Source organism: Panulirus ornatus, chromosome 6 (genome assembly GCF_036320965.1).
Source record: "Panulirus ornatus isolate Po-2019 chromosome 6, ASM3632096v1, whole genome shotgun sequence".
Classification (NCBI taxonomy): Eukaryota; Metazoa; Arthropoda; class Malacostraca; order Decapoda; family Palinuridae; genus Panulirus; species Panulirus ornatus.
Genome location: NC_092229.1, coordinates 35,523,249 through 35,537,825, shown reverse-complemented (window position 1 = coordinate 35,537,825; position 14,577 = coordinate 35,523,249). Strand labels below are relative to the sequence as shown.

Genomic DNA, 14,577 nt, shown 5'->3' with positions numbered 1-14,577 from the left:
TCGTCTGTTTCCTTGCGCTACTTCACAAACGCGGGAGACAGCGACAAAGTATAAAAAAAAAAAAAAAAAAGATGTTTTGGAGGGAGATAAAGTTCGTAAGACAAAAGAACAAATGGGAACATCGGTGAATAGGGCTAATGGGGAGGTAATAACAAATAGTGGGGATGTAAGAAGGAGATGGAGTGAGTATTTTGAAGGTGTGTTGAATGTGTTAGATGGCAGATATAGGGTGTTTTGTTTGAGGTGGTGTGCGAAGTAAGAGTGTCAGGGAGAATGATTTGGTAAACAGAGAAGATGCAGCGAAAGCTTTGCAGAAGATGTTAGCCGGCAAGGCGGCAGGTTTGGATGGTATTGCAGTGGAATTTATTAAAAAAAGGGGTGACTGTGTTGTTGACTAGTTGGTGAGGATATTCAATGTATGTATGGTTCACGGTGAAGTGCCTGAGGATAGGCGGAATACGTGCATTGTACCATTGTACAAAGGCAAAGTGGATAAAGGTGAGTGTTCAAATTACAGAATGTGCAAGTTTGATGAGTATTCCTGGGAAATAATATGGAAGGGTATCAACTGAGAGGGAGAAGGCATGAACAGAGCATCAGACTGGGGAAAAGCAGAGTGGTTTCAGAAGTGGTAGAGGACGTGCGGATCAGGCGTTTGCTTTGGAGAATGTATGTGAGAAATACTTAGAAAAACAAATGGATTTGTAAGTAGCATTTATGGATCTGGATAAGGCATATGACAGAGTTGATAGAGATGCTCTGTCGAAGGTATTAAGAGTGTATGGTGTGGGAGGCAAGTTGCTAGAAGCAGTGAAAAGTTTTTATCGAGGAGTAAGGCATGTATATGAGTTAGAAGAGTGGAAACTGATTAGTTCCAAGTCAATGTTGGTTTGTGGCAAGGGGTGCGAGAAGTCTTCATGGTTGTTTAATTTGTTTATGGATGGGGTTGTTAGGGAGGTGAATGCAAGAGTTTTGGAGAAGGGGGGCAAGTATGCAGTCTGCTGTGGATGAGAGGGCTTTGGAAGTATGTCAGTTGTTGTTTGCTGATGATACATCGCTAGTGGCTGATTCAGGTGAGAAACTGCAGAGGCTGGTGACTGAGTTTGGTAATGTGTGTGAAAGAGGAAAGCTGAGAGTAAATGTGAATAAGAGCAAGGTTATTAGGTACAGTAGGGTTGAGGGACAAGTCAATTGGGAGGTGAGTTTGAAGGGAGAAGGACAGGAGGAAGTGAAATGTTTTAGATATCTGGGAGTGGATTTGGCAGCGGATGGAGCCATGGATGAGGAAGTGAGTCACAGGGTGGGGGAGGGGGCAAAGGTTCTGAGAGCATTGAAGAATGTGTGGAAGGCGAGAACATTATCTCGGAAAGCAAAAATGGGTATGGTTGAAAGAATAGTGGTTCCAACAATGTTATATGGTTGCGAGGCATGGGCTATAGATAGGGTTAAGTGGAGGAGGGTGGATGTGTTGGAAATGAGATGTTTGAGGACAATATGTGGTGTCAAGTGGTTTGATTATGTAAAGAAAGGGTAAGAGAGATGTGCGGTAATAAATAGAGTGTGGTTGAGGGAGCAGAAGAGGGTGCATTGAAACTGTTTGGTCACATGGAGAGAATGAGTGAAGAAAGATTGAAAAAGAGGATATATGTGGCAGAGGTGGAGGGAGTGAGGAGAAGTGGGAGACCAAATTGGAGGTGGAAGGATGAAGTGAAAAAGATTTTAAGTAATCAGGGCCTGAACATACAGGAGGGCGAAAGGCATGCAAGGAATAGAGTGAATTGGAACGATGTGGTAAACCGGGGTCAACGTGTTGTCAAACATCTCATTTCCAACACATCTACCCTCCTCCGCACAACTTATCAATAGCCCATGCCTCACAACCATAAAATATTGTTGGAACCACTATTCCTTGAAAAATACCCATTTTTGCTCTCTGAGATAACATTCTTGCCTTGCATGCATTATTCAACGCTTCCAGAACCTTCACCCCCTCCCCCAACCTGTGACTCACTTCCGCTTACATGGTTCCTTCCGCTGCTAAATCCACTCCCACATATCTAAAACAAGTCACTTCCAATTTTTCTCCAATCAAGCATACCTCCCAATTGACTTGTCCCTCCACTCTATGAACCTAATAACCTTGCTCTTATTCACATTTGCTCTCACCTTTCTTTTTCACACACTTTACCAAACTCAGTCACCAGCTTGTGCAGTTTCTCACATGAATCAGCCACCAGCACTGTATCATCAGCGAACAACAACTGACTAACTTAGCAAAGCCCTCTTATCTACAACAGACTGCATACTTGTCCTCTCTGAAACTCTTGCATTCACCTCCCTAACAACCCCACCCATAAACAAATGAAACAACCATGGAGACATCACAAACCCCGGCCGAAAACCGACATTCACTGGGAACGAATCACTTTCCTCTCTTCCTACACGTACACATGCCTTACATCCTTAATAAAAACTTTTCACCGCTTCTAGCGAGTTACCTCCCACACCATATACTCTTAACACCTTCCACAGAGCATCTCTATCAACTCTACCATATGCCTTCTCCAGATCCATAAATGCTACATACAAATCCATCTGTTTTTCTAAGTATTTCTCATATACATTCTTCAAAGCAAACACCTGATCCACACACCCTCTACCATCTGACACCACACTGATCTTCCCCAATCTGATGCTCTGTACATGCCTTGACCCTCTCAATCAATACCCTCCCATATAATTTTCCAGGAATACTCAAGAGACTTATACCTCTGTAATCTGAACACTCACCTTGATTCCCTTTGCCTTTGTAGACTGACACTATGCATGCATTCTGCTAATCCTTAGGCACTTCACCATGAACCATACATACATTGAATATCCTCACCAACCAGTCAACAACATAGTACCCTTTTCTTTTAATAAATTCTACTGCAATACCATCGAAACCCGCCGCCTTGCCAGCTTTCATCTTCTGGAAAGCTTTCACTACCTTTCCTCTGTGCACCAAATTATTCTCCCTGAACCTCTCACTTCACACACCACCTTGACCAAAGCACACTATATCGACCACTCCATCATCAAACATACTACAAACCTTCAAAATACTCACTTTATCTCCCTCTGACTTCACCACTTGTTATTACCTCCCTATTTGCCCCCTTCACCGATGTTCCCATTTGTTCTCTTGTCTTACACACTTTATTTACCTCCTTCCAAAACATAATTTTTTTTCCCTAAAATTCAATGATACTTTCTCACCCCAACTCTCAATTCCCTCATTTTCACTTCTTGCACCTTTCTCTTGACCTCTTGCCTCTTTCTTTTATACATCTCTCAGTGATTTGCACTATTTCCCCTGCAAAAATTGTCCAAATGCCTCTCTCTTCTCTTTCAGTAACACTCTTACTTCTTCGTCCCATCACACTCACTACCCTTTCTAATCTGCCCACCTACAACCTTTCTCAAGCAACAGGCATCTTTTGCACAAGCCATCACTGCTTCCCTAAATACATCCCATTCCTTCCCCATTCCCCTTATGTCATTTGTTCTCCCTTTTTCCATTCTGCATTCAAGTCTCTCCTGGTACTTCCTCACACAAGTCTTCTTACCAAGCTCACTTACTCTCACCACTCTCTTCATCTAAACATTGTCTTCTTTTCTGAAAAACTCTACATATCTTCAACTTCGCCTCCACAAGATAATGATCAGATATCCCTTCAGTTGCCCCTCTCAGTACATAAACATCCAAAAGTCCCTCTTTCATGCATCTATCAATTAACACATAATCCAATAACACTATCTGGCCATCTCTCCTATTTATATATGTACACATATGTTGAACTCTCTTTTTAAACCAGGTATTCCCAATCACCAGTCCTTATTAGCACATAAATCTGCAAGCTCTTCACCATTTCCATTTACAACAATGAACACCTCATGTACACCAATTATACCCTAAACTGCCACATTACTCACCTCTGCACTGAAATCAAATCCATCCTTATGACCAGGTCTCGTGCACCAAAGCTGCTAACACACTCACTCAGCTATTCCCAAAACACTTGCCTCTCATGATCTTTCTTATCATGACCAGGTGCATAGGCACCATTAATCACCCATCTCTCTCCATCCACTTTTAGTTTTACCCATATCAATCTAGAGTTTACTTTCTTACACTCTATCACATACTCCAACAATTCCGGCTTCACGAGTAGTGCTACTTCCTTTGCTCTTGCCCTCTCATCAACCCCTGACTTTACTCTCAAGACATTCCCAAACCACTCCTCCCTTCCCCTTTACCCTTGACCTTCGTTTCACTCAGAGACAAAACATCCAGGTTCCTTTCCTCAGAAAAGAAGAGAGAATGTTGGGGTGAAAAGAGTGGTGAGAGTAAGTGAGCTTGGAAAGGAGACTTGTGTGAGGAAGTACCTGGAGAGATTGAGTGCAGAATGGAAAAAGGTGAGTGCAAATAATGTAAGGGGAGTGGGGGAGAAATGGGATGTATTTAGGGGAGCAGTGATGGCTTGTGCAAAAGAGGCCTGTGGCATTAGAAAGGTGTGAGGTGGGCAGATTAGAAAGTGTAGTGAGTGGTGGAATGAAATGTAAGATTGTTAGTGAAAGAGAAGAGAGAAGCTTTTGGACGATTTTTGCAGGGAAATAGTGCACATGACCGGGAGATGCATAAAAAAAAGAGGCAAGAGGTCAAGAGAAAGGTGCAAGAGGTGAAAAAGAGGGCAAATGAGAGTTAGGGTGAGAGAGTATCATTAAATTTTAGGGAGAATAAAAAGATGTTTTGGAAGGAGGTAAATAAAGTGTGCAAGACGAGAACAAATTGGAATATTTGTGAAGGGGGATAATGGGGAGGAAATAACAAGTAGTGGTGAAGTGAGAAAGAGATGGATTGAGTATTTTGAAAGTTTGTTGAATGTGTTTGATGATAAAGTGGCAGATATAGGATGTTTTGGTCGAGGTGGTATGCGAAGTGAGAGGGTGAGGGAGAAGAGTTTGTCAAACATAGAAGAGGAAGTGAAAGCTTTGCAGAAAATGAAAGATGGCAAGATGGTGTGTTTGGATGGTATTGCTGTGGAATTTATTAAAAAAAGGGGTTGACTGTGTTGTTGACTGGTTGATCAGGAGATTCAATGTATGTATGGTTCCTGGTGAGGTGCCTGAGGATTGGTGGAATGCATCCATACTTCCATTGTGCAAAGGCAAAGAGGATAAAGCTGAGTGTCCAAATTAAAGAGGTATAAGTTTATTGAGTATTCCTGGGAAACTATATGGGAGGGTATTGATTGCGAGGGTTAAGGCATGTATAGAGCATCAGGGGGAAGAGCACTGTGGTTTCAGAAGAGGTAGAGAATATGTGGATCAGGTGTCTGCTTTGAAGACTGTATGTGAGAAAAACTTAGAAAAACAAATGGATTTATATGTAGTATTTATGGATCTAGAGAAGGCATATGACAGAGTTAATAAAGATGCTCTGCGGAAGGTATTAAGAATATATGGTGTGGGAGGTAAGTTGCTAGAAGCAGTGAAAAGTTTTTATCGAGGATGTAAGGCATGTGTATGAGTAGGAAGGGAGGAAAGTGATTGGTTCCCAGTGAACGTCGGTTTGCAGCAGGGGTGCGTGAAGTCTCCATGGTTGTTTAATTTGTTTATGGAGGGAGATGTTAGGGAGGTGAATGCATGAGTTTTGGAGAAGGTCAAGTATGCAGTCTGTTGTGGATGAGAGGGCTTGGGAAGTGAGTCAGTTGTTGTCTGCTGATGATACAGCGCTGGTGGCTGATTCATGTGAGAAACTGCATAAACTGGTGACGTAGTCTGGTAAAGTGTATGAAAGAAGAAAGCTGAGAGCAAATGTGAATAAAAGCAAGGTTATTAGGTTCAGTAGAGTGGAGGGACACGTCAATTGGGAGGTACATTTGAATGGAGAATAAATTGGAAGTGAAGTGTTTTAGTTATGTGGGAGTGGATTTAGCAGCGGAAGGAACCATGTAAGCGGAAGTGAGTCACAGGTTAGGAAGGGGGCAAAGGTTCTGAGAGCCTTGAAGAATGTGTGGAAGGCGAGAACGTTATCTTGGAGAGAAAAATGTGTATGTTTCCAGGAATAGTGGTTCCAACAATGTTATATTGTTGCAAGGCGTGGGCTATAGATAGGGTTGTGCGGAGGAGGGTGCATGTGTTGGTAAAGATATGTTGGAGGACAATATGTGGTGTAAGGAGGGATGATCAAGTAAATAATGAAATGGTAAGAGAAATGTGCGGTAATAAAAAGAGTGTGGCTGAGAGAGCAGAAAAGAGTGTATTGAAATGGTTTGGTCACATGGAGAGAATGAATGAGAAAAGATTTACAGAGAGGATATATATGTCAGAGGTGGAGGGCATGAGAAGTGGGAAACCAAATTGGATGTGGGAAGATGGAGTGAAAAAGATTTTGAGCGATCGGGGACTGAACATACAGGAGGGTGAAAGGTGTGCAAGGAATAGAGTGAATTAGAACGATGTGGAATACAGGGGTTGACGTGCTGTCAATGGATTGATCCGGGGAGTGTGAAGCGTCTGCGGTAACCCATGGAAAGTTTTGTGGGGCCTGGATGTGGAAAGGGAGCTGTGGTTACGGTGCATTACATATGACAGCTAAAGACTGAGTGCAGACAAATGTGGCCTTTGTTGTCTTTTCCTAGCACTACCTAGATGGTACGCGGACAGGGAGGGGGTGCCATTTCATGTGTGGCGGGGTGGCAACAGGAATGGATAAAGGCAGCAAGTATGAATATGTACATGTGTATATATGTAAATATCTGTGTATGTATATGTATAATATATTGAAATGTAAAGGTATAGGTATTCCATTTGTTTGTTTATAATGCTGTTCTCTCTAAGGTTGGTATGTTCAAGAACTATGAGAATGTAACAACAATGAAGTGAAGGGTAAGTGAAAAATTTCTTAGCCAAGAGAAAAGATGACCATGATCATAATTCTTATTCATATCTATTTATCGACCTTTGTCGCTGTCTCCCGCATTAGTGCAGTAGCGCAAGGAAAAAGACGAAAAAATGGCCCAACCCAAACACATACACATGTATATACATACACGTCCACACACGCAAATATACATATCTATACATCTCAATGTACACATATATATATATACACACACAGACATATACATATATACACATGTACATAATTCATACTGTCTGCCTTTATCTATTCCCATCGCAACCTCGCCACACATGGAATAACAGCCCCCTCCGCCCTCATGTGTGCGAGGTAGCGCTAGGAAAAGACTACAAAGGCCACATTCTTTCACACTCAGTCTCTAGCTGTCATGTAATAATGCACCAAAACCACAGCTCCCTTTCCATATCCAGGCTCTACAGAACTTTCCATGGTCTACTCCAGACACTTCACATGCCCTGGTTCAATCCACTGACAGCACGTCGACCCCGGTATACCACATCGTTCCAATTCACTGTATTCCTTGCACGCCATTCATCCTCCTGCATGCTCAGGTCCCGATCACAAAAAATCTTTTTCACTCCATCTTTCCAAATCCAATTTGGTCTCCCACTTCTCCTCGTTCCCTCCACTTCTGACACATATATCCTCTTGGTCAATCTTTCCTCACTCATTCTCTCCATGTGACCAAACCATTTCAAAACACCCTCTTCTGCTCTCTCAACCACACTCTTTTTATTTCCACACATCTCTCTTACCCTTACATTACTTACTCGATCAAACCACCTCACACCACATATTGTCCTCAAACATCTCATTTCCAGCACATCCACCCTCCTGTGCACAACTCTATCCATAGCCCACGCCTCGCAGCCATACAACATTGTTGGAACCACTATTCCTTCAAACATACCCATTTTTGCTTTCCGAGATAATGTTCTCAACTTCCAAACATTCTTCAAGGCTCCCAGAATTTTCGCCCCCTCCCCCACCCTATGATTCACTTCCGCTTCCATGGTTCCATCCGCTGCCAGATCCACTCCCAGATATCTAAAACACTTTACTTCCTCCAGTTTTTCTCCATTCAAACTTACCTCCCAATTGACTTTACCCTCAACCCTACTGTACCTAATAACCTTGCTCTTATTCACATTTATTTGATGGGGCCCCCACAGCATTTAGCAAGCTGGCCACATCCACTGCATGGGAACACAGGTCAAGAAATGTTGTGATGTTGCATGTACATCTATGTAGGGTTTGCAGGACAACTGAAAAGTGTGTCCAGTATCTTTACTAAGAAAAATGTGCCTTGGGCTTTAAGAGTCTTGTAATATGCTGAATTGGAGTCTGTAATGTTGGAGAGATGGATGGTCTTCAGAAAGTACACAAGAAAACAAATCATATATGTCTGGAGAGTGTAGCTCCAGATAGATTTATATCTGGTATAATGGAGTTTAAGGCTGGGTTGGAAGAGCATCTGTCTAGTGTTGCTGTGTATTCATGGTGTATATATGTTTTGTCAATGTTGTGTCTATTGAAGGAGGGAGGATTTGTACGTAAAGGCTGTTGAAGTGTGATGCAGGGGTAAGCTTTCTATTTCTATCTGGGGAGTGGTGGTTAGTTATAAAGCGATTTGGGTGTGAGAGATCTACTGCTGTTGCAAAAAACTGACGGATGAGCATACTGTGTGAGACTGTATTGAATGCACTTTTGTTGTGCAGGTGTTGAATGTCTGAAGATGCTTGGCAACTGGTAATTAATCTAAGTGTCCAGTTTTGTGCAGTTTGCAACTGTAATATTTGCTTTTGACAGGATGGATGACTAAGCAGGTGAGGAATAGTTTAAGGTGGATGACTAATTGTTTGTAGAGGATACTATGGGATTCTTTTTTCATCCAAAAAAGTGCCAATAGGTGTTTTGACAATGTTCAGTTTTTTATGGTCTTTGCTATTTTGTGGTCTGGGGAGCAATGTCATACATACGTATGGATGGAATTTTGTTGAGTGGTTGACCATTCAAGGTTATGGACAGGTGCACGTTGGACTCATGTTTGTCAAAATTTAAGAGTGATGGTGAATTTCTGTCGAGATGGAGACATCCTGTTTTGAAAGAGCCAGCGTCCTTGCTGTAAGATGCAATGATGCATATTTGTTGTTACCTGAGTAACACAATGGTGTTATGCAGATTACCTCTGCATATGAAAGGACTTTCACAATGTGGCCTGCAAGAGGCAATAGAAGGTCATGTAGGAAGAGAATGAGAAGCAAAGGAAAAAAAATCAGCTGACAAGATATATACATAGAATATGTACATATACAGAGAGCTCTGAAATCAAGGGAAAGTCACTCATACAAAACCTGTGAATAATGGCATGCATATGTCAAGACTTTGCTTAGAATGTAAAATCAAATCATATAAAACAAAAGCTACCCACCGGTGGTAGTTGTATATTTCTTAAGATGCTCTCCACTTCGGTGTGTTTATTTGAAATTGCTAAGTCTAGTGCAGTCTCATCGTAGTTGTTGCGTGCAAGCACATCTAAGCGGCACTACAATAAATAATCAAATGAGAATATTCAAAGAAAATTCAATATGACATAAATAATGAAATAACACGGGCACAGACTATGGTTACCATATGAATGATAAGAGAATAATCACATATAAAAGCTGGGATGAAATATTAAGTGGACAGTTCAACATATACTACTTAGTAATTGTAAAAAGGAAGAAAACAGTGGTTTGAAGAATGATTCACTAAGAATAATTCATAAAATTTAAAGAATGAATATATAACAGCCTAGATGAAGAGACATCCATTTTCATTTATAATGCTTGTTCCTTATATAATTACACAGAAACTATCTCCATCGATCTAGATATATATTTCTGTTTTTCCAAGGTATCAAACATAAACTCTAGTAACCATGAAGGTTGTACAGAAGTGAAAACATTGTGGAAGTGCAAAAAATTTTCCAGAAATGATAATCTAACTTTTTAACACTTGTGCTGTATAACTAGACACCAGGGGTATCTCAAAACAGCTTATACTTATCTGCTTAAACAAGGGAGTTCTGACTTCACATTCATTTTGCCATTCTCAAAAATCATTTTCATACTTGACAGCAATTTCCTGCACTAGCAAGGTTGCAGAAAGAAAACAGATGAAGAAGGGCACATCCTCTCACATACACAAATATATACTAATTCATTTATGTTTTCAACACATCCTCTACTGCTCTCTCAACCACACTCTTTTTATTCCCACATCTCTCTTCCCCTTTCATTACTTACTTGATCAAACAACCTCATACCACGTATTCTCCTCAAACACTTCATTTCTAACACATCCACTCTCCTCCGCACAACCCTATCTATAGCCCATGACTCACAACCATATAACATTGTTGGAACCACTATTCCTTCAAACATATATTTATTATACTTAGTCGCTGTCTACAGCATTAGTGAGGTAGCACAAGGAAACAGACGAATGGCAAAACCCACCCACACACACGTATATACATAAATGCCCACACACACATATACACATACCTATACATTTAAATGTTATATATATTCATTATACTTTGTTGCTGTCTCCCGCATTAGCGAGGTAGCACAAGGAAACAGACAAAAGAATGGCCCAACCCACCCACATACACACGTATATACATACTTGTCCAGACATGCACATATACATACCTATACATCTCAAAGTATACAATATATACACACACAGATATGTACATACATACACATGTACATAATTCATACTGTCTGCCCTTAATAATTCCCGTCGCCACCCCACCAAACATGAAAATGACAACCCCCTCCACCCGTGCACATGCAAGGCAGCGCTAGGAAAAGACAACAAAGGCCAAATTCATTCACGCAGCCTCTAGCTGTCATATTTAATGAACTGAAACCACAGCTCCATTCCACATTCAGGCCCCACAAAGCTTTCCATGGTTTACCCCAGACACTTCACATTCCCTGGTTCAATCCATTTACAGCACATCGACCCTGGTATACAACACTGGTCAAATTCAATCTATTCCTTGCACGCCTTTCAACATCCTGTATGTTCAGGCTCCGATTGCTCAAAATCTTTTTCACTCCATGCTTCAAACCTCCAATTTGGTCTCTCACTTCTCCTAATTCCCTCTATGTCTGACAAATACATTCTCTTTGTCAATCTTTCCTCACTTATTCCCTCCACGTTACTAAACCATTTCAATACACCCTCTTCTGCTTTGTCAACCACACTCTTTTCATTACCACATATCTCTTACCCTTACATTACTGACTTGATCAAACCCCTTCACACCACATACTGTCTTTCACCATTTCATTTCTAAAACGTTCACCCTCCTCCACGCGACCCTATCTATAGCCCGTGCTTTGCAACTATATAACATTGTTGGAACCACTATTCCTTCAAATATACCCATTTTTGCTCTCGAGATAACATTCTCACCTTCCAAACATTCTTCCACACTCCCAGAACGTTCACCCCCCTCCCAACTCAGTGACTCACTTCCGCTTCCATGGTTCCATCTGCTGCTAAATCCACTCCCAAATATCTAAAACACTTCACTTCCTCAAGTTTTTCTCCATTCAAAATAATCTTTTATTTATCATTTTGCTTTGTCGCTGTTTCCCGTGTTAGCGAGGTAGCGCAAGGAAACAGACGAAAGAATGGCCCAACCCATCCATATACACATGTATATACATACACATCCACACACACAATATATACATACCTATACATCTCAATATATACATATATATACACACGAAGACAAATACATATATGCACATGCACATAATTCATACTGTCTGCCTTTATTCATTCCCATCGCCACCCCACCACACACGAAAATAACCACCCCCCTCCCCCCAAATGTGCACGAGGTAGAACTTAAAAAAAGACAACAAAGGCCACTTTTGTTCACATTCAGTCTCTAGCTGTCATGTAATAATGCACCGAAACCACAGCTCCCTTTCCACATCCAAACCCCACAGAACTTTTCATGGTTTACCCCAGACGCTTCACATGCCCCGGTTCAATCCATTTACAGCATGTCGACCCCGGTATACCACACCGTTCCAATTCACTCTATTCCTTGCACGCCTTTCACCCTCCTGCATGTTCAGGCCCCGATCTCTCAAAATCTTTTTCACTCCATCTTTCCACCTCCAATTTGGTCTCCCACTTCTCCTTGTTCCCTCCACCTCTGACACATATATCCTCTTGGTCAATCTTTCCTCACTCGTTCTCTCCATGCAACCAAACCATTTCAACACATCCTCTTCTACTCTCTCAACCACACTCTTTTTATTATCACACATCTCTCTTACCCTATTATTACTTACTCGATCAAACCACCTCACACCACATATTGTCCTCAAACATCTCATTTCCAGCACATCCATCCTCTTGCGCACAACTCTATCCATAGCCCACCCCTCACAACCATATAACATTGTTGGAACCACTATTCCTTCAAACATACCCATTTTTGCTTTACGAGATAATGTTCTTGACTTCGACACATTCTTCAACGCTCCCAGAACTTTCACCCCCTCCCCCACCCTATGATTCACTTCCGCTTCCATGCTTCCATCTGCTGCTATATCCACTCACAGATATCTAAAACACTTCACTTCCTCCAGTTTTTCTCCATTCAAACTTACCTCCAAACTGGCTTGTCCCTCAACCCTACTGTACCTAATAACCTTGCTCTTATTCACATTTACTCTCAACTTTCTTCTTTCACACACCTTATCAAACTCAGTCAACAGCTTCTTCAGTTTCTCACATGAATCAGCCACCAACGCTGTATCATCAGCGAACAACAACTGACTCACTTCCCAAGCTCTCTCATCCACAACAGACTGCATACTTGCCCCTCTTTCCAAAACTCTTGCATTCACCTCCCAAACAACCCCATCCATAAACAAATTAAACAACCATGGAGACATCACACACCCCTGCCACAAACCTAAATTCACTGAGAACCAATCACTTTCCTCTCTTCCTACACGTACATATGCCTTACATTCTCGATAGAAACTTTTCACTACTTCTAACAACTTGCCTCCCACACCATATATTCTTAATACCTTCCACACAGCATCTCTATCATATGCCTTCTCCAGATCCATTTGCTTTTCTAAGTATTTCTCACATACATTCTTCAAAGCAAACACGTGATCCACACATCCTCTACCACTTCTGATACCACACTGCTCTTCCCCAGTCTGATGCTTTGTACATGCCTTCACTCTCTCAATCAATACCCTCCCATATAATTTCCCAGGAATACTCAACAAACTTAGACCTCTGTAATTTGAGCACTTTTATCCCCTTTGCCTATGTACAATGGCACTATGCAAGCATTCCGCCAATCCTAAGGCACCTCACCATGAGTCATACATACATTAAATAACCTTACCAACCAGTCAACAATACAGTCACCCCCTTTTTTAACAGAATCCACTGCAATGCCATCCAAACCCGCTACCTTGCCAGCTTTCATCTTCCGCAAAGCTTTTACTACCTCTTCTCTGTTTACCAAATCATCTTCCCTAACCCTCTCACTTTGCACACCACCTCGACCAAAACATCCTATATCTGCCACTCTATCATAAAACACATTCAACAAAACTTTGAAATACTTACTCCATCTCCTTCTCACATCACCACTATTTGTTATTACCTCCCCACTTGCCCCCTTCACTGAAGTTCCCATTTGTTCACTTATCTTACGCACTTTATTTACCTCCTTCCAAAACATCTTTTTATTCTCCCTAAAATTTAATGATACTGTCTCACCCCAGCTCTCATTTGCCATCTTTTTCACCTTTTGCACCTTTCTCTTGACCTCCTGCCTCTTTCTTTTATACATCTCCCACTCATTTGCATTATTTCCGTGCAAAAATTGTCCAAATGCCTCTCTCTTCTCTTTCACTAATAATCTTACTTCTTCATCCCACCACTCACTAACCTTTCTAATCTGCCCACCTCCCACGCTTCTCATGCCAAAAGCATCTTTTGCGCAAGCCATTACTGCTTCCCTAAATACATCCCATTCCTCCCCCACTCCCCTTACCTCCTTTGTTCTCGCCTTTTTCCATTCTGTACTTAGTCTCTCCAGGCACTTCCTCACACAAATCTCCTTCCCAAGTTCACTTACTCTCACCACTCTCTTCATCCCAACATTCTCTCTTCTTTTCTGAAAACCTCTACAAACCTTCACCATCGCCTCCACAAGATAATGATCAGACATCCCTCCAATTGCAACTCTCAGCACATCAACATGCAAAAGCCTCTCTTTTGTGTGCCTATCAATTAAAACGTAATCCAATAATGCTCTATGGCCATCTCTCCTATTTACATATGTATACTTATGTATATCTCTCTTTTTAAACCAGGTATTCCCAATCACCAGTCCTGTTTCAGCACATAAATCTACAAGATCTTCACCATTTCCATTTACAACACTGAAAACCCCATGTACACCAATTCTTCCCTCAACTGCCATATTACTCACCTTTGCATTGAAACCACCCATCACTATAACCCGGTCTCGGCAATCGAAACTA

The 14,577-nt window shown here is 41.5% G+C and overlaps 1 protein-coding gene across 4 annotated transcripts in view; it reads right to left on the bottom strand.

Annotated features, from left to right (window-relative positions):
- The window catches only part of LOC139749156 (alpha-latrocrustotoxin-Lt1a-like), a 180,940-nt gene that overhangs the window by 65,065 nt on the left and 101,298 nt on the right, over nucleotides 1-14,577 (bottom strand). For all 4 annotated transcript variants that reach the window (XM_071662795.1, XM_071662797.1, XM_071662794.1 and 1 more), the window contains one exon: nucleotides 9,402-9,515. In XM_071662795.1, the coding sequence (XP_071518896.1) occupies nucleotides 9,402-9,515 (114 nt within the window). The remainder of the gene's footprint in view (nucleotides 1-9,401; nucleotides 9,516-14,577) is intronic.